The following is a 19,219-nucleotide window of genomic DNA, read 5'->3' as shown; positions in this document are numbered from 1 at the left end:
GTTGGAATGATGTTAGATCCACTATGGTCAAAATCCGTATCCTCTATCGAATGTTGTACTCACTGTCGCGTATAATTCATGTATTTATACCTTTATACATAAACAAAACGGATTTAGTTTTAGGGTTTAGCGTCGGCATTATCACGTCCGATCCATATTGGATTAGCGGGCTATCGGATCCACCGAACCGGCATATTGCGCCTCGCCTCTTTTTGGCGGGAACGCATCCGGTCTTTCCCGCCATATTCCTTGTGCTTTCTACTTTCTCCCTCCCACCCTATCTATCCCTTTACTGCTGCTCTTCTCCCATTACGATCCACCACGAATGGCTTCCTCCGATCTCTCACCCTCCTATGGTTGGTCTCTCTTTCTCTTTCTCTTCCTCTTCCTCTCTGTTGTTTAATTTTCTTTCTCCACTCAAAGATCGAGCTTTTCGGCGAGTCGATGGCAATCTCGTCGTCCCGATCTGGTCTTTCCTCTAAAGATTCAATTTCATTTGCTTCTTGGCAGGTGCATCGTCCCCGGATGGACGATCGAGCCCGATCGCCAACAGCAACTCTTCCCCGGCCAATGGAACCGCCGGGCGTGGTACCAAGCGGCGCCGACGGGCCCCCTCCACCAGCCCATACCCCTCGCCCGGCCCCTATCTGGCCCCTCCTTTGCCTCGCACCGCCGCCGCAATGCCGTCCGCCGACGTCCCTCCCTCCTTTACCCCCTCTAGCTCCCGCCGCCGGTTGAGGCGCCATGAGACGGTGACCCCCTCCACTCCCATGTCCGCCGACGAGAGCTTCCCCCCGTCCTCCGAGGCTGGGGACGATTTTGACCCGGTGGACCCTGAGTACGCGGACTCCACTCCCGTGTTCGTCTGGGGGACCAATATCAGCGTGCAGGACGTGAACGCGGCCATCCTCCGTTTCCTCCGCCACTTCCGTGACCCGAGGGAGACCGGTCGGGGGAACGGCCTAATGGAGGAGGGGAAGTACATGCGGGCCGTGCACCGCATCATGGAGTTGGAGGGCGGGGAGTCTTTGGACGTCGATGCCCACGACGTGTTCGATTACGATCCCGACCTCTATGGCAAGATGGTTAGGTATCCGCTCGAGGTGCTCGCCATCTTCGACATCGTCCTCATGGACTTGGTCGCTCGGATCGATCCGTTGTTTGAGAAGCACATACAAACTCGGATTTTTAATCTCAAGTCCTCGGTGTGCATGAGAAATCTCAATCCCTCTGGTATTACCACATTCTTCATCTTGTTTTCCTTGTTGCTAAACTTCATGTCAACGCTCTTATAGTTCGGTGTTTGAATGAATGTGTTGTTTCTTGGTTTCGTTAGACATCGAGAAGATGGTGTCTGTGAAGGGGATGATAATTCGGTGCAGCTCCATAATACCTGAGGTTAAGGAGGCTATATTTCGTTGCCTAGTCTGTGGTCATCACTCAGAACCCATCCTTGTCGACAGAGGTATATGTTTGGCATGCTATTGGTGCACTTATATTCTTTGCAAGGTCTCTTTTTGATTGACCAAAATCATATCCCCTGTTACCGGTAAACTTTGATCATATTCGTGTGTGCATAATGGGAAGAACTAAATCCTGTGCCTTCAACGTGCTTTTTTTTTTTTTGATGCGACTAACACTAATTGAAATGCTAGTTCCTCGAATAAAAAGTTTACCTATCTTTACTTTCAAATGGAACTTCTCTTGTAGCTTTTCTGTGCAATACTTGGAACTCAAATTTGTGACATCTCATTCAAGGATGACTAGATTTGGCTGTTAAGATGTGATATGTGCTCTTTCAAGAGCTCAATTACGAGCTTCATTGAGAGCCTAGACAAGCTTGAGGAGCTCTTTGATTTTGCAAACTGCACGCTGATTTCCTTCTGCCAGTATTAGTGTTAATATATATTTTTGATGTGTTTGACTAACATTAATGATCTTTCGTCTTATTCACGTACGAGTAGATTTAATTGCTTCTGTCTACTTATGGGGTCCGCTAGAACCTAATGGAAAATGTGGGCCTGTACACTCGATTAGATATTGTATTTTCATATAAGAAAATGATTCATGACTCTCAATCATCTACAGTGTGGGCTTTTAGAGAGTCTAGAAGTCTTCCTCTGCATTTGATTGTTTGCCATAGTACTATTCACTATTCAGATTAACTTCTTTGACAATAGTTAATTGGACGAATACTATTTGGATTGCCTTTCTCTGACTATATCTTATTGCATGAAAGCTCTGTCAAGTTTTGACCGCTACCAATCATTTAAAAGCATAGAATGACAAATATGACAGGGTTTCATTATTTTGTCTACAACCCCCTAAACTGGAATTATTGAAATATATATACCAGCTTAAGCTTTTAGAAAATGTAGCATAGTTGAAGATTAATCAATTGTTTGAAATAATTATTGGTTTAAGCTTTTAGATAAGTTACCATTGGTTGAAATTTCAACAAGCAGCAGAGACAGAGGTCCTATGTTCCAGGCCTCCTCATACGTCTCTCTATCAGGTCGTTCAACCAGCAAAAGACATTAGTTTTGTGTCAAAAAGTTATTAAACCCATTACGTATACAGTTTGTGGCCATAACATAACTGACCAAAACTAATCCTTTTGGAAAGACCTTGTGATATATATATTTTAAAAACAGAAACCTGCAGTACAACCTACAGAAGCAGCAGTAGTCATAAACTGCTTGTTAAATTTATTTCTCAACTCTGAATACAGAAACCACAATAATTGTCTATACTTGATTAACTATACAAAGCTAGGGAACAAGGTGCTAGGATGGTGAACAAATTGTTGCACTCATGTCTGTGTTTTTGTAAAACTGAGTCATTCCAATAAATGCCACTTCATGGAACAAATATCTTGTTGCTGGCACAGGCAAGTTCTCAAGTTTTCCCTGGTTCACATTGGAGTTTTGATCCCTTATAATCAGTTTGAAATGGAACTAATGTGGTAAAGTTGCCTATCTATATGCGGATTATATGTTATCCAATGACCTATAAAGCTTCTTAGTTCCTAAAACTTGCTACCTCTCTAAGATCTCTAGATCAGGATTATGGTTTGTAAATACCATAACATAATAGATTTCCTTTGAATCTCCATTGTGTAGTTTTGTCAATATTGTAACTTCATTCTTTCATTTGTTCATGATTCTTCCTTTTTTAAAAAAAAAAATAGGACGAATAAATGAACCTACTAGGTGTGGAAGGCAGGAATGTCTGGCCATGAACTCAATGACTCTGGTTCACAATCGATGCAGGTGCTTCTTTAACAAGTGGTGTTTTTAGTTGAATTTGCTTATGGAATGAGACATTAAACATACGGCCTCTCATGGCTTCTATTGTGAAAACCAGATTTGCAGATAAACAGATTGTGAAGTTGCAGGAGACACCAGATGAGATACCAGAAGGAGGGACTCCACACACTGTCAGTATTTTGATGCATGACAAACTTGTGGACTCTGGAAAACCTGGAGACAGAGTTGAGGTCAGTAGGGAATTTATATCTTCAAGTTCTCTATATACACCTCATTTCATGTCATCTCTCCTCTTTCGTTGAAAATGTTAATTTTCCTAATTATTTTTTCATGATGGTAGATTACAGGTATATATAGAGCAATGAGTGTCAGAGTAGGGCCAACTCAGAGGATGGTAAAGTCTATATTTAAGGTAATTCTATAGGTCATCATACATATTTATCTTAGTACTCACTCTCTTTTTTCTGTTATCCATTTAACCTAGTCTTATGAACCTGAACCTAATACAGAATGTAATACTTGGAACATCATATTTTGAAATATTTGACTGCAGACGTACATTGATTGCCTTCATTTAAAGAAGACAGATAAGTCTAGGCTTCACATAGATGATCTGATGGATGTTGATAATAGTTCCAATAGCAGGACAATCGAAAACGATACTCCTGATTATCAAGATAAGGTGTTTATTTATGCAATTGTTCCTTTCTAAATCTCACATCTCCTTGATGCCTTTTGTGCCTTGAAATATTTAACAGAACTGATATATGCTTGTTGGAGCTTTCAGGTAGATAAACTAAAGGAGCTATCGAAATTGCCTGATATATATGACAGGCTAACCAGGTCCCTGGCGCCAAACATATGGGAATTGGATGATGTGAAAAGAGGTCTTCTCTGCCAGGTTTCTTTATTTTCAGATGGTATTTTAGTTTCATACTAAGAATGATTGAACAGAAATTTATATTACAATGTCTGCAGCTGACAATTACTTAATGCCATTCTAGCTTTTTGGGGGCAATGCTCTTAAGCTTGTATCTGGGGCTAGCTTCCGAGGTGACATCAATATCTTGTTAGTTGGAGATCCTGGGACCAGTAAATCTCAGCTGCTTCAGTACATCCACAAACTTTCTCCACGAGGCATTTACACAAGTGGGAGAGGGAGCTCTGCAGTCGGTTTGACTGCTTATGTTTCTAAGGACCCAGAGACTGGTGAAACTGTAAGCAAGTCTATCTACTCCTTGGTGCTCTTTTTGTGAACCTCAAATTTGACCTCTGGATTTTTCTGCAGGTTCTTGAAAGTGGTGCATTGGTTTTGAGTGACAGAGGTGTTTGCTGTATTGATGAGTTTGATAAAATGTCTGAAAATGCACGCAGCATGTTGCACGAGGTACTAAAATTTTTTAACCATGCACAGTTGAACTTGTCTTAAGCTCTCCAGGAAACTTTATTGATGACTTTGAGTTTATCCTAACATAGAAACTGTATGCACCTTCTTCAGTTTCCTGCATGTTGATTATTTTACCACAATTATGTTGATGACAACACCAAATTGGTTTTCTTGGTCTTGTTTCAAATCTGGTATCTTTATGAAAGTTTGGTTAATCAATCTTATTTAGTAATTATATGCTATTTATCTTTGGAATCTTGATTAGTCCAAAGCCTTTTTCTAACTAACTATATTCAATTAAATTTTAATGACACTGATACTTGAAGTTTATTCAAGTTATTGTGAAACTCATATATGTACTTTTCTTCTGGAAATTATTGCACTATATATCTGAATGCATGCAGGTAATGGAACAGCAAACTGTATCAATTGCAAAGGCTGGAATAATTGCTTCTTTAAATGCCAGGACTTCAGTCTTGGCTTGTGCAAATCCTAGTGAATCTCGTTATAATCCTCGGCTCTCAGTGATTGATAACATCCACCTTCCTCCGACATTGCTTTCCAGGTGAGAAGACTGTTGCAAAAAGATGAAGAACCAGACATCTTGCACTGTATCATTATTTTACTGATACTAAATTATGTTTGCTAGGTTTGATTTGATTTATCTGATTTTGGACAAAGCGGATGAACAAACAGACAGACGTCTGGCTAAGCATATTGTCTCTTTGCATTTTAAAAATCCTGAGGTTGGTTGATTTTCTTTTATATGTTAATTATCTGCTGCTTTAAAATTTGACTTTATTTGGTGCAACAAGAATTCAAAAAATATGTGGTGAATGGTTTTCTGACTGGTAAAAATCTGAATAGATTATACATTTACTGGAAAGTCTTTGGAAGATATTCACAAAAAGAGAGTGGACAAGAAAACTACTTTCAAAAATTGATAATCCAAAAAAATAAAGGAAAATAAGGGAGCCTATTTGCTAACTCTTAACAGCTTTCTAATTGCATTATTCCATTTATTATGTCATCTTTTGATGGGGTTTCTATTCTCCCTGTTGAATCTGCAGACAGTAGTGCAGGATGTTCTTGACCTTCCTACCTTAGTTGCATACATCAGCTATGCAAGGAAGCACATTCATCCACAGATATCTGATGAAGCTGCTGAAGAATTGACACGCCAGTATGTTGAAATGAGGAAAAGAGGAAATGCACCAGGAAGCAGGAAGAAGGTAACAACTTGCTACTTCTACACTGAGAATTATTCTGCTGCACTGACTTGCCTGACCATCTTTGACTTCCGTGGATAGGTTATTACTGCAACAGCTAGGCAAATTGAGAGCTTAATTCGCCTTAGTGAAGCATTAGCTCGCATGCGATTTTCAGAATGGGTATGCAGAATCTTTGGAATAGACCTTATTTTGTACTATTAGCAACGGATATAGTTGTGGGTTGTATGATGGAATGGTTGAATTTGACAATATTCATAGGTTGAAGTTCGAGACGTGGCAGAAGCATTTAGATTGTTGGAAGTTGCATTGCAGCAATCAGCAACAGATCATTCCACTGGTAGGGAAACACTTCCGATCATTTTATTTCTTTTCTGTTCTTTTTCTTTTTCAAGTGTCTAGTTGATTTTTCTGGGATGTCAACCTCTGACACTGACTTCTCGCTAAAGGGACTATTGATATGGATCTTATCATGACTGGAATCTCTGCAAGTGAAAGGACTAGACGTGAGAATCTAGTTGCCGCAACGCGCAACCTTGTAATGGAGAAGCTGCAACTTGGAGGACCCTCAACTCGATTAACAGAGGTATATAAGCTTATCCTTTTAGTTGGGATAATCACAGTAGTATTTTGTTCCTTAAGCTGAAAGTGTCAAATATGCAGTTGCTGGAAGAGCTCAGGAAGCAAAGTTCTATTGAAGTTCACCTCAATGATGTAAGTTGCAGCTCGATGTCCTCCTAATACATCTACAAAGAAAAGCTTGAGGATATAAAGATCACTTTTGAAGTTTTGTGGAATCAAGCATGAGAAAAGAATTAATGCATTTTCATTTGTAGTTCAACCTGATAACATGTTGAATTCCATCAAATAGTTTCAACTAGGAATAATGACACACAGACACCAACCACTTGGTATATTTGGCTGCCCCTGATGCTAACAGTTACTATTTTGTAATTTGGCAGTTGCGTAATGCACTTGCTACTCTCATGAGCGAGGGAGTGGTCGTTCTTCATGGAGACTGTGTCAAGAGGATATGATGAATCTGCTACAAATATAGCCTCCTATTGCCTCAACTGGTTTGAAGCTTTAATACATAACCCAGTAGCTTATCGGAAACTGGAGATGCTGCTACTGCATTTCTGGCTGTGAAGCTGGGAGATTTAACTGGCCTGTATGAAGAAAATTCCAGTTGTTTCTATTGATTTGTCAGCAGCATAGATAATTATAGCTATATCTTGATCATTGAAGTGTTACTAATGAGTAGTCAGTTGTAGGACCTGTAATGATCTTTTTTTTTTATTAGGGAGTCACGCTAGTTTCTTGGTCCATATTGTCTGGTTTGCAGTATTGATAGGTCCTTTCAACATGCTAACTGCCTCACCAGTTCATCTTTTGTTGTGTTAATTTTGTTGACTAAAAGTCTTAACTCCTGTAATAGTTTCATGTACCTGGAATTGAATGCTTATTGATGTCTAATCCCATGAATGTTTCAGGTGTAAAACCAAGCAATTCTATGTAGTACATGTATGGCAACCTAGTTTATGATGAATGCATTCAGATCTGCACTAGTATTCAAAGAAATGAATTCCGGGTTGGTTACTTGGTCCCTCTTGAATTATTTGACTTTCTTACACTCTCCAATTTTGGTCTAATTCAGATTGGATTCTCTTAGCTGTTGGTTTCAGCAAATGTCTTGCATCTACCTGGTTCAATCAAAATTGGTATTCTAACTATTTGACAGGGAGACAAACTGACAATTCCTTTTTGAGTTTTGATACTACAGCATGTGTAGGGCAGGTAAATATGACCACCAACCACCTTTACAGCCTCATGGGCCATATTCAGCATTTCTATCTGAAGAACATAAACTCTGTTCATCTGTTTGATGAATTAAACATTTGCTGAAACCAATTAAAGTTTCCAACAAAACTAAAACTAACCCAATTGTTTACCATGGAATAGAGGGTAGTTCTGCTCTGCTGTTGAATCTCTTATATCTCTGTTGGATCACTACATCAAAGGTGAAAACAGCTACTGCAGACAGAGGCAGATTGTGTTGCATTTGGGAGCAATAGAGCAAAAAGGAGTTCAGTAACACCTACTAACAATGATGATGACAAAGATAACCACAGCCTACAAAGACATCAGAAACTACAAAGCATCACATCTTATCCAGCATAACTAGTTTCTGTAGAAGGACAAAGATCCAACAAGTGGAAATTGCAACGCACTGTAGACCAACAGGGTGGCGTGAGCAACTCATGACGTCCCTGCAAACTCTTCGTCAGATCATTCCAAACTCCGAAAGAGATCCGCGTTGAGTATACTCTTCAAAGCCTCATGAGTGACACCGCAGTCATCGTTCGTGAAATCGCGGTCCAGCGATCTCATTGGAAGGCTGCCGCCATCATCTGTGCTTGCCACATGATGCTGCTTCTTCTCTTGCCATGCGCTCGACTCACCCTCACAAGTCTCCACTCCATTGATCTGCATGTGAGTCGCTGGTTCCCACCCACCTTCACAAGTCCAACTCAGGACTTCTTCTCGTAGCACATGGCAGTCGCAGTTGCTGCTGTTACTCGAGCTCTCTCCATGGCCATATGTCTCTGGCACATCCAACACCCTGCTGCATTCGGCTAGTCCAGCATTGGCTAGCAAGTCATTCTGATCGAGTGACCGGTCGAGGCATTCCTGGGTTTGAATCCATGGGAAGTGTTCAAAGGAGGTGGCAAGGACTGGATTGCTCGAGCAGATCTCCTGTTCTTGCACCGCTGCTGCCTCACTCAGTGGCCTATGGGTGATCGGATCGATCCCCATTTGCCGAAGCTTCTTCTTGATGCGCGAATGCCACAAGTTCTTGATCTCATTGTCTGTTCTTCCCGGCAATCGAGACGCAATTTGTGACCACCTGGAACCACAAGTTGGATTCAGATCGGTTCGATGCTCATGCTTCGAGTTCTGAACATGCAAGTGTGGCTACCTGTTGCCCAGAACTTGATGCAGTGCAATGATCAAACCTTCTTCTTCCTGGGAAAAGCTTCCCCTCTTGAGGTCTGGCCTCAAATAGTTGATCCACCTCAGTCTGCAACTCTTTCCACATCGTTGTAGTCCTACAAGAAGAAAGAAGAACACACTGAACATGGTGCCATTGAAGAGGAAGCAAATGGTAACCGGAAATTGCCTGCAAGCTTAGGCACACTGCTCCAACAGCCTACTCCACTTCTAGCGATGTGATTGCAGAGCTTCTCATCTTCCTCAGGAGACCAAAAGCCTTTCCTCAGCTTCTGCGTGACGCTGCATGATTGCAGTCCCATTCCCCCAAGTTGGGAGAATCAGCTTAATGGGTTTGATGTGCCTGAGAGGGAAGGTAAGGGAATTGGCACCTGAAATATATAAGGTAACAACTCTATGCCTTAAGATTCAAGTTAGATGGGCAGGGGAGAGGAGCAAGAAGTGAGTGGAAGACAGGAAAAGGAAAGCACCAAGAGAAAGAGAGAGAGAGAGAGAAGCTGTGGGAGTTGAATCAGTCCAGTGGTTTCCAAGCAAGGCTTTGATGTTGTTGTTGTTGCAGTGCAGTGGATTGAGGTTTAAGTTATCCTCAACCATGGGAAGAGGGCAAATGAATTACCACAAACAGGTTATCATTGTCAGACAGGATTTGAGTTAGGAGAATTGGAGAGAGAATGATGAGAACTTTTTGGTGTTAGTTGGGAAATGACAATGGATTGAAGCTCTTCTCAGTGACAAGGAAACATCACCCAACTGTATTCCTTTCTTCTACAAAGTACTTGAGGTATTACTGCATGCACCTAAAAAGAGCATCAAATCAATGCATAGCAAATAGCATTTGAACTTTGTTATCAATATCAAGCTGTTCTTAGTGACACTCTGATTGGTACATTACTGATCATCTACCAGAGACAACATCAACCATTTAGGTTAATTGATAATGCTTCTCGATGCTACAGAAGAAATCAACACTTGGGTTAGTTAAAAGGAACATAAAATGAGAGTTTAAATGAGACACAACTCAGCCTCAGCACCAATGCAACTCCATGCTACAGTGAGATTCTGACTTCAAGCTCATGCTTTTTTCCTACATGAATACTAAGCTTTTACAGCTATAAGATTTGATCCACTAAAATCCAACAGAAAGGGAGCTTAGGCATCTTATATTACTCATCAGATCTGCATGTAAATTGATTTAGTTCATCATCTGACCTCTCACCAGGCAGATTCAGGTTCTGAAGAAAAAGGAGAGTATTTTTGAAGGTGGAGTTCAGATCATCTCTTCATAATTTCAGTAACTTGATGTGCTTGTGGACTGTAGTCTCTAATTCAATGAGGATCATGATTGTTCCCATCTTGTTATTGTGATTGTGGTGGGAGACATGATTGCAAATCAACATTAGACTCTTTTGGCCTTCAGTGCAACTACTAGCCTTTTTTTTATGAAATGAGAAAACATTAGTAGTGAATTATATACTTTTGATGAAATGAAAAAAAAGAAGATACTTTTGAAGCTTAAAACTAAAAGATTAAAATTCCTTTACTTTCTACATCCTTGTTTACTGCCACCACACCTCCTTCACCATCTTTACTGGACTTCATCTCCAGTACATTAGAGAGTTCACTTCATGATCAAAGAATAGAAATATAGGAATGAGACATTATTTTGTTAAATTAGGTAATCATGTTAAAGAATTATGTCTTATTTAGTTCAACTGTCCCAAAAAAATTACATGTGAACTTTGTGAAGATAAATAATTAGCTGCAAAACATTGTTAAGTTATCATTTTCATATAGTGAAAAATAATAATACTATTTTATAAGAAGAATAAATCCAGAAGAGGAAATGTATATTTTATAACTCTTATAAGTAGAGAGACACATTAAGATGTCTTGAATCATACAAAAGTAGTGATAGATCTTAAAAGAAAGAACAAAATGATCTTTTACTTATATTTAACCAGTCAAGATTACATCATGTTATCCTAAAAAATAAGCTCATCAAATTAACAGCAGGATGCTTCTTTCACTTATTTGTCTTTAATTTAATTGCATGAATGTTTCTTGCTATGAATGGGTGACTATTTCATATCCAAATCAATTATTACCTGTGGAAACTTAAGCCATTCATTCACCCAAAAGTTGAAGTCATCTAATTAGTCCATAGTGGCACATAATTAACTTTGTTGGGCTAAAATCTAAGCATGCAATTAAAGAACAACAAAGTAGAGCTCACGCCACCTCTAAAGTCCAAACAAACTCCTTCACCTTGTTATTCTCATGCCATCTTACATTTCTTGGTTTTTAATTAGCACTAGATTTGGAATAACTTGAAAGAGGAGTCACCATGATGCTTCCTTATCAAACTGGTCATCTCAAAGTCAAGCTCTTCTTCTTCTTCATCTAACTAAAATCCTCTTCCACTGGTTTCCAATGATGTAGAGTGATGAATGAACATTGTGACTTGTGGCAACTAAACCACCAATAAAAGAAGGGAGAGATTATGAAATCTTGTGATATCACTCATCAAGGACTACTTACTCCATTAATTATTTTCGAAATTAAGCTTTTATCTTTCATCTTTATCGTCTAATTGGTGACCGATTAAGTTTATAGAAACCGATTCGATCTTACATTAGAGTGTTAGTTTTGGATTCAGTTGATTGTTTCTTCTAAGAAAAGAATGAAGATAAAAAATAGCAAAAAGACTATGTTATACATGTTCAAAGTGACACCAAGTTTTAAATGATGACATTGTTGTCACTTGTTGAAATCTTTTCCACAATGCATACTATGGATGAGTTGAAACTTATGACATAATTATAATGGCTGTCATATTGGTCATGACATTGTTGGCCTCATTAAAGGGTGAACTACCATGTTAGCTTAGAACAGATGTGGAGTTCTACTGTGTTAACAGCATCTTTTTGTCTTGCCTTTATGGATTTCATACATTGGAGAAGTATTTATGTGATCATGCAGTCTCTAGAAGCTTCAAGGTGTAGGAAAATTGGGCACATCAAATAGATCTATACATTACAATATGATAATATATTGTTCTCATTTCTTCATTGATACTAAGTGGTAGGTCTTTTTTTTTTAATCTGATTGGTTGGTTCGTGATGAAAAAAAAAAATCATTGACGTAGTCCGACATGGTTCGAAATCATATACGTAGGGTTATCCGAGATGCTTCCGAGGTTAAAACATTGAGTTCCCAATGTATCACCTGCATAAAGACTAAGGCCGAGAAAGGTTTTTCGATTCGACCTATTCGACGTCCAAGTTAGTAACCCGAGGTATTCAAGCGTGGATGTGAGTAGTTAAAAGAAGTAAGCCCATCTCTTATCGTAGCGAAGATAAGCTTTTATACATAGTCACAAAGAAATAATATATTTCATGAAATATTTTATGGGGACACAATCTCTAACTGCTCCCAATGATCCTCTCTTGACCTCTTATCCACGTGGGTGATAAGGAGAGAGCAACATTAAATTGTTTGGATCTGGACTATTGTCCACATGCGTAGACAGATAAATAGTGATCTAAATCTTTTTATTTTATCGTGGACTCTACACGACGATTATGTATCCGACCATGATTAACTGATAACCAATAATGTATTCCTTATGAGTTGGACTACTCATAATTTCATCTATTCGGGTCTAATTTAGGTTCAAAATCGCAATCAAATTGTGGTTGGGCGAGCCGGATCGGAGACGGCGGCCTCGACCGAACCGCCTCCACGCGCGCATTTGATTACGTTGCCAACCCGCCTTTGACATCACCCGAGAAATCCAATTCGGTCAACCAAAACACACGATTTCATCGAGTCCGGTCTAATTTGGGTTCAGAAGCACATTCAAATTAACGTTGGGCGAGTCGGCTCGGTGACCGCCGCCTCGCCCCAACGCCTTCTTCCTCCCGTGACTCGTCTGTTCCACGCGCACACACGCGAAGCAAATACTAATCAGCGAAAGAAGAATTGCTTCGTTTCGGACATCCTCCCGAGATCTCGAACACCACCGTCGGCCATCGTAATCGATATCCTTCACTCTCTCTCTCTCTCTCCTTATATCTCGATCTCTTCTTGTTTGATCGTTCTATCGTCGTGCGATAGGGCAATTTGAGTTATAGGGATCATGGAAATGGGACTTGAAGCCAGATCTCGGTCCCCGCCTCCGTCTCCGATCTGATTCTGATCCGGGAGTCCCTTGCCCCGCCGCCGCCTCCGTTGCCCCGATTCATGGCGGGCGCCGTCTCGGCGCTGTTCCTTCTCGATATCAAGGGCCGAATTCTCATCTGGCGGGACTACCGCGGCGACGTCTCCGCCGTCCAGGCAGAACGCTTCTTCACCAAGCTCATCGAGAAGGAGGTGGCTCCCTTCCCCCAGACCCTAGATTCTCTCTTCCCTTCCTGCTCGATGTGGTGGCTTGCCGCTTTCGTTTTTTTCGAGAAAAGATGGAATCTTGAGCATTGGTTTTGTGGTGGTAGGGGGATATTGAGTCTCGATCGCCCGTGGTGTTCGATGATGGGATCAGTTATATGTTCATTCAGCACAATAACGTCTTCTTGATGACGGCTGCGAGGCAGAATTGCAATGTCGCCAGCATCCTTCTCTTCCTACATCGCGTCGTTAACGTGAGTATTCTTTTTATTCTCAAACGACTGCTGCATTTTATGTTTCTGTAATTATATGCCTTGCTGGCCTTAAACATTATTTCCAAGAGCTACTGGTTGCTTCATTCTGTTTTTACTTGATTATATGCCTTGCAGGTCTTTAAGCATTATTTTGAAGAGCTAATGATCGCTTCCCCCTTTTTTTAAACTTAATCATGTTTGCAGGTCTTTAAACATTATTTTGAAGAGTTAGAGGAGGAATCATTAAGAGATAATTTTGTTGTTGTGGTAAGCGGAAAATGCTTTTTGTTTTCTGTTTCTTGGTGTTGGTGATGTGTTATAGACATTACGGTCCAGATGAAATCTTGAGTTTGCTTTTCTACTCTATGATTGTTTATTTTGTGGTCTTGAAATAGAATTCTCTATGTAATGTGGACAGTACGAGTTACTTGATGAAATAATGGACTTTGGGTACCCGCAATACACTGAAGCTAAGATTCTTAGCGAGTTTATTAAGACGGATGCATACAGGATGGAAGTCGTACAGAGGCCTCCAATGGCTGTCACAAATGCAGTGTCATGGCGCAGTGAAGGGATATGGTACAAGAAAAATGAAGTAGGTCACTTGTTCCTGCTTTGTAGATACATGTTGGTTACTGTTTACCATATCATGTCATGTGAAGAAATGGTCTCTCTTTCTTCTTTCTTTTATAGGTGTTCTTGGACGTGGTTGAAAGCGTTAATATTCTTGTCAACAGCAATGGACAAATTATCCGTTCAGAAGTTGTTGGGGCATTGAAAATGAGAACATACTTGAGGTGCACCATTCTTTCATATCTTTTTCTTCATCTCCTTTAAAGCAGTTTGTGTAGGTTTTTCAAACATTTTTGATGAGATCTATAAGTTTGTCCATTTTGAAGTTAGAAATATAATATTGTGAGGAAGGAAATGGAACATACACACTCCACAAACCTGGAAGGTTTTCTAAAGGAGCCACTCACATGCAAAATTGTGATTGGCCTGCATATAGAGAGAGTTTATGGTTCATTAATCTAGAAGGCTCTTTTAGATGTCTATTTTCCTTTTTTTCTCCCTTTCTTGACCAGTGAAATGTTACCTCTCCACTTTCTCTTGCTCTATTACCTAAGTAGTCTTCTTATGTTTCTAGTTCTGTCTTCTTTTATTTTGTCTTCTTTTTATAGTTAGCATCACAGCATTTCCTACCAGCTATTGTGTCATTGATAGCAGACTTGCCCTTGTTGAATTAAGTGCCACGGCATTTGGCTCTTAATTATCACATGAGCTATTCCTCATTACATAACAGTATTAACAAGCAGCTTGTTTTGTGAAATGGCATAGCTTATTATATAAAACATATTCCTAGTTCTTTTTTTTAAATATATTTGCTTTAGGTCTTTGTCAGATGTTCATGATGCACATTTCAGTTTAATTTTTCTGTATCTGCTTAGACGCCAACTTCCTAAGCTCTATGCGATTAAATAGCTTCACTAGAAATTTTTTTATAAAATTGACTAGTTATATTATTGTGATACAAATTGTTCATAGATTTATGGATGGTTGGCCATTCTGGCAATTGAAGTTTTTCAAGATCCATGTCAACTAGTCTTTCTAGTCAGTTGAATTTATATATTCTGTTTTCGTGTTATTCACCTTAGTCTATCTTCTTATAAGTTATCGCTTGCTCTTTCTGTAAAATTGTGATTCCCATGTCAACGACTGAAAGGAGGAGAATATAGTACAGTTGATAATTCTGCATTGACTACACATTTGATATTGCAGAACCTTTATTAGATAAACAAAGGTCTACTTTATTTGAGATGCTTTTTTCTTAATATTGAGAAACACTTTGTTTCTTGGTTCTTAATCTGTTTTACTTTTGATGTTTGTATTACATGCTACAGAAATCATTAAGAATTAGGGACGGATTTGAAAAAGGATTTCATGGATCTATACACAGGGGAGTTATAGCTTGTTGTCATTGTTGTTGTAGTTGTTGAATTATGAGTGTTTAGAAGCATTAGGTTCTACTATAGCTTTATTTATTATCCTCATAACATATACTTTAGCATGGGAATTGCTCACTAGGAAAGCTATTCATGCAAATTATGCTACTTGTTGGAGATGAAACTTTATCAAATATAGGGAAAACCATTAGTATCCGCTTTTGGTTGAAGGATACAAATAAGAATAGAGATACTTTTAAATTATGAAGCAATAACACTTCATAATGCTTGTGGCATCTATGTCAGACACTAGAACTTGTCAGTTACCAAGATGTTTTAGATGCTTCAAAACCTTATGGGGGACATGTATTACTTGCACTTCCTTATCTTATGTTATATGTAATCTTTTTAATGTCTTGTACATGGCTTCGAAGCTTATGGGTGGTTGTTGTGAATTATGTATATGACGAAAACAAACATCTATATTGCACTTCCTTATCCTATGATATATGGGCAATACATTTGCACTAGGAGTGTTCAATGTAAAATAATTTGTATTGCTCTCTCTTCTTAAACTCAAGCATGAGACATGATTGTGCTCTCAATGTTCTCTAAAAGACCATACATGAGAGTATAAATGCATCTGATATCTTCTTTCTTTTCTAATCTATCTAAATACTATAGAAGTAGTTTCCATGGTGATTGGTAATGTAGATCATGTAATTAACCTCATATATATTGGAAACTGGACTTACGATATTATGCACAATTTATGCAGTGGAATGCCTGAATGTAAACTTGGATTGAATGACCGGTTACTTTTGGAAACTCAAGGTCGGACAACAAAGGGGAAAGCCATAGATTTAGATGATATTAAGTTTCACCAGTAAGTGTTCATCACCTTTTCTGCAGAGGTTTTCTTTTTCTCTTAACACTTCTCAGCTGTATATGATCACAGTTTTACATTGAATATTGACTATTTACTCTTTATCTGTTTTAGGTGTGTGCGTTTGTCACGGTTTGAGAATGACAGGACAATATCCTTCATACCACCTGATGGGTCTTTTGACCTAATGACATACAGACTCAGCACTCAGGTTAATCTGGGTTTACAACTTCGTCCAAAACAGAGTTTTGAAAGTTTAGAACTTGTATTAGATTTGTAGTTTCGAGGCATTTATTTTACTGGCACACCTGTTATTTCATCCATCCAGGTGAAGCCTCCAGTCTGGGTGGAGGCTCAAGTTGAGAAGCATTCGAGAAGTCGCATAGAGATCTTGGTGAAAGCACGAAGTCAGTTTAAGGAAAGGAGGTGCTAGCTTACATTCATTTTGTTATAGATGATCCTGTATTTTGTATTTGTTACAGCCCATGCCATCCATTTGTAATAACCTTCTGTAATTATTTCAATTACGTACAGCACTGCAACAAATGTGGAAATTGAGCTGCCTGTACCTTCAGATGCTATCAATCCCAACGTCCGGACGTCCATGGGTTCTGCTAAATATGCACCTGAAAATGACGCGTTGGTCTGGAAAATAAAATCATTTCCTGGTGGCAAGGTATGAAATCATAACTCCTTTTTCCCGATAACCAGATGGATGCATACAATTTTTCTAATCAAATTTACATGCAAGAATCTTCTTCATGATGTTAGCATGGTCTTTTGCTGCATTTAGGAGTACATGTGTAGGGCAGAATTTAGTCTTCCCAGTATAACTGCAGAAGAAGCAACTCCAGAGAAGAAGGCTCCTATACGTGTGAAGTTTGAGATCCCATATTTCACTGTGTCTGGAATACAGGTATGTTGATTCTTCATGACTCAGTGTCCTGGACTATATGAATCAGTGGTTTATGGATCCATTGCATGGGTTGCTTAGGTTCGATACCTGAAAATAATTGAAAAGAGTGGATACCAAGCCCTTCCATGGGTGAGATACATCACAATGGCTGGCGAATATGAACTGAGACTCATCTAGTCACTTTGATCTGCTGTTTGAACTTTGGAGAACTCTTCTGTATTCAAGACTCGAGGATGTCAAGACTGCACCTTCTGGGTTTGAGGGGAGCCTGCAGGGATTTATCGGTCGGCATGTGCATTAGAAAGAGCCCCCAAACAGCATAGTTTCTGATTCCTTTTTGCTTCTTGTAATGTTTTGTAAGGATGAAATGCTTATCCAGAAATATCATTATTTTCCAGAGAATATGTATTGATTCTGTTTGATAACATGATTACGGCCTCGTTCCTCATATTTCTCTTTTTTTTCTTTTAATGATGCATCGTTAACATAATGCATTCTTGGAAATGAATGTCTGATGTTTCGTGGTTGAATATGTATACTCCCTTCTGCTTTACAAGTAGCATTTTCAGGTCTCTTGAAATCATAAAGCTTGAAGTTATTTACAGGGCCGGCCAAGATTGAGCTTCCTATCAGAGCGTCTATCGGCTATCGGTATAATAACAACAAATCTTGATATCTTAAATTTTTTTAGGATCGATTGCATGAATCTTTCTTCTCGCGCAACGCCAATCTTCATAATGGATCAGACCTGTTTTCAACTGAAACCCTATAAAATCAAATTTATCAGAATCCAAAATTTTCCCTTCGAAGGCACACAGCAGTGCTCGCAGGTGGATCATAACTCGATCTTATCCTAGGATAATTTTGGTATCACATACTTTATGTAACCTTTGGCATGTGTGCTTGAGGTTTCTCTTATTTGTTTGGTATCTTGGATTTTGCATGTTCCTTTACAGCTTTCTCTTTTATCTGTCTTGCAAATCTGATGACATGACATGATTCATGTCGCATTTAGTATGTAACCTTTGGCATGTGTGCTTGAGGTTTTTCTTTTTTGTTTGATATCTTGGATTTTGCATGTTCAATTAGAGCTTTCTCTTTTGTTTATCCTACAAATCTGATGATGAAACTTTGATGACATGACATGATTCATGTGGCATCTAAAATTTTCATGTCGATATATATATATATATATATATATATGTGCACGTTAGGAAAATTCTAATTGTTGTGTTTCACAAGAAAAATCCAGTTTAAGCACTTAGGACATATGTTTCCATCTAAAAAAAATGAAGATTTAATCTTCAGCAAAGAGTTACTCGATCTTAGTTTTGTAACCTTAAAGCAGTAGTAAAGAGATGAGAAGAAAGAATTATGCACTGCTATAGCCAACTTCTTTCGGTCACAACCTTTCTCTTCACGTTTTAGAAAGCTTCATTTAGCTATTGCGAAAAGTCCTCAATACCTATTACCTATTGTCCAAATCTCATAAGGAGATTTTAGTAGAAAAGAGAGGAGGAGATTGAAGATCAACAACGATCGCAACCTATCGAGAGTATCGACGTGCTATCCAAAAATAACATATGTTTTCATGTATTTATAAGATTTCTTTCATGCTTCTATTTTCATTCTTTCAAATTTTATAGGACTTTAACTTTACAAACAATACAAGTTATTTTTATTTGATTTTATGCTTGATTTTTCTATGATAATTTATTTCTTCATCAAATCTTTTATTTGAAAGATGGTATCGAGTCGACGGATCATCAAACCCGAATCCCACGTTAATCATGTGTTAGCATTGCATTTGTTAGAGGTAGCTGATTCCAAATCGATTGTGAACTATAAATCAAAAGAACTTAAGGTAAATAACTCAAACATATCCTGATCGGTGATTTGTATCCTCAAACATATCTTGATCGGTAAATAACTCAAACATA

At 38.9% G+C, this 19,219-nt stretch overlaps 3 protein-coding genes across 4 annotated transcripts; 2 read left to right on the top strand and 1 right to left on the bottom strand.

Moving 5' to 3' along the window:
• Positions 1 to 243: 243 nt before the first annotated feature.
• Positions 244 to 7,403, top strand: LOC103997545 (DNA replication licensing factor MCM4). Its single transcript, XM_009418803.3, has 18 exons — positions 244 to 356; positions 511 to 1,233; positions 1,337 to 1,465; positions 3,191 to 3,272; positions 3,367 to 3,499; positions 3,610 to 3,681; positions 3,823 to 3,951; positions 4,057 to 4,170; positions 4,274 to 4,486; positions 4,558 to 4,656; positions 5,061 to 5,221; positions 5,306 to 5,402; positions 5,727 to 5,888; positions 5,967 to 6,047; positions 6,147 to 6,225; positions 6,335 to 6,471; positions 6,549 to 6,599; positions 6,848 to 7,403. Exons 1-18 carry the CDS (start codon positions 326 to 328, stop codon positions 6,920 to 6,922), a joined length of 2,568 nt encoding a protein of 855 aa, XP_009417078.2. The 5' UTR covers positions 244 to 325; the 3' UTR covers positions 6,923 to 7,403.
• A 522-nt stretch (positions 7,404 to 7,925) lies between these two features.
• Positions 7,926 to 9,523, bottom strand: LOC135587136 (myb-related protein Hv33-like). Its single transcript, XM_065078174.1, has 2 exons — positions 8,866 to 9,523; positions 7,926 to 8,793 (listed from the first exon to the last, which is right to left on the bottom strand). Exons 1-2 carry the CDS (start codon positions 9,024 to 9,026, stop codon positions 8,175 to 8,177), a joined length of 780 nt encoding a protein of 259 aa, XP_064934246.1. The 5' UTR covers positions 9,027 to 9,523; the 3' UTR covers positions 7,926 to 8,174.
• Positions 9,524 to 12,775: 3,252 nt separating this feature from the next.
• On the top strand, positions 12,776 to 17,727 carry LOC103997563 (AP-1 complex subunit mu-2). 2 transcript variants are annotated; one of them, XM_009418835.3, is made up of 12 exons: positions 12,776 to 12,930; positions 13,014 to 13,268; positions 13,388 to 13,534; positions 13,739 to 13,801; positions 13,953 to 14,129; positions 14,228 to 14,331; positions 16,256 to 16,363; positions 16,478 to 16,574; positions 16,692 to 16,789; positions 16,898 to 17,039; positions 17,157 to 17,279; positions 17,358 to 17,727. In XM_009418835.3, the coding sequence occupies exons 2-12, from the start codon at positions 13,140 to 13,142 to the stop codon at positions 17,454 to 17,456; spliced, it is 1,287 nt and encodes a 428-aa protein (XP_009417110.2). In that variant the 5' UTR covers positions 12,776 to 12,930; positions 13,014 to 13,139; the 3' UTR covers positions 17,457 to 17,727. The 2 variants fall into 2 exon arrangements, with proteins under 2 accessions (XP_009417110.2, XP_065040662.1); XM_065184590.1 differs by having other exon boundaries at positions 12,778 to 13,268.
• Positions 17,728 to 19,219: the final 1,492 nt, after the last annotated feature.

Source organism: Musa acuminata, chromosome BXJ1-1 (genome assembly GCF_036884655.1).
Source record: "Musa acuminata AAA Group cultivar baxijiao chromosome BXJ1-1, Cavendish_Baxijiao_AAA, whole genome shotgun sequence".
Lineage (NCBI taxonomy): Eukaryota > Viridiplantae > Streptophyta > Magnoliopsida > Zingiberales > Musaceae > Musa > Musa acuminata.
Note: the sequence above shows the minus strand (reverse complement) of the source record. Positions and strands in the feature narration are given on the sequence as shown.

Bases quoted from the DNA above. Each gene is read 5' to 3' on its own strand.
- LOC103997563 (XM_009418835.3), top strand. From the start codon at position 13,140: ATGGCGGGCGCCGTCTCGGCGCTGTTCCTTCTCGATATCAAGGGCCGA. The intron at 13,269-13,387 runs GTGGCTCCCTTC...TTGTGGTGGTAG, and splicing joins CCAAGCTCATCGAGAAGGAG to GGGGATATTGAGTCTCGATC. The intron at 14,332-16,255 runs GTGCACCATTCT...CAATTTATGCAG, and splicing joins AAAATGAGAACATACTTGAG to TGGAATGCCTGAATGTAAAC.
- LOC103997545 (XM_009418803.3), top strand. From the start codon at position 326: ATGGCTTCCTCCGATCTCTCACCCTCCTATG. The intron at 357-510 runs GTTGGTCTCTCT...GCTTCTTGGCAG, and splicing joins CGATCTCTCACCCTCCTATG to GTGCATCGTCCCCGGATGGA. The intron at 4,487-4,557 runs GTAAGCAAGTCT...ATTTTTCTGCAG, and splicing joins ACCCAGAGACTGGTGAAACT to GTTCTTGAAAGTGGTGCATT.
- LOC135587136 (XM_065078174.1), bottom strand. From the start codon at position 9,026: ATGTTCAGTGTGTTCTTCTTTCTTCTTGTAGGACTACAACGATGTGGA. The intron at 8,794-8,865 runs GTAGCCACACTT...TTGTGGTTCCAG, and splicing joins CATCAAGTTCTGGGCAACAG to GTGGTCACAAATTGCGTCTC.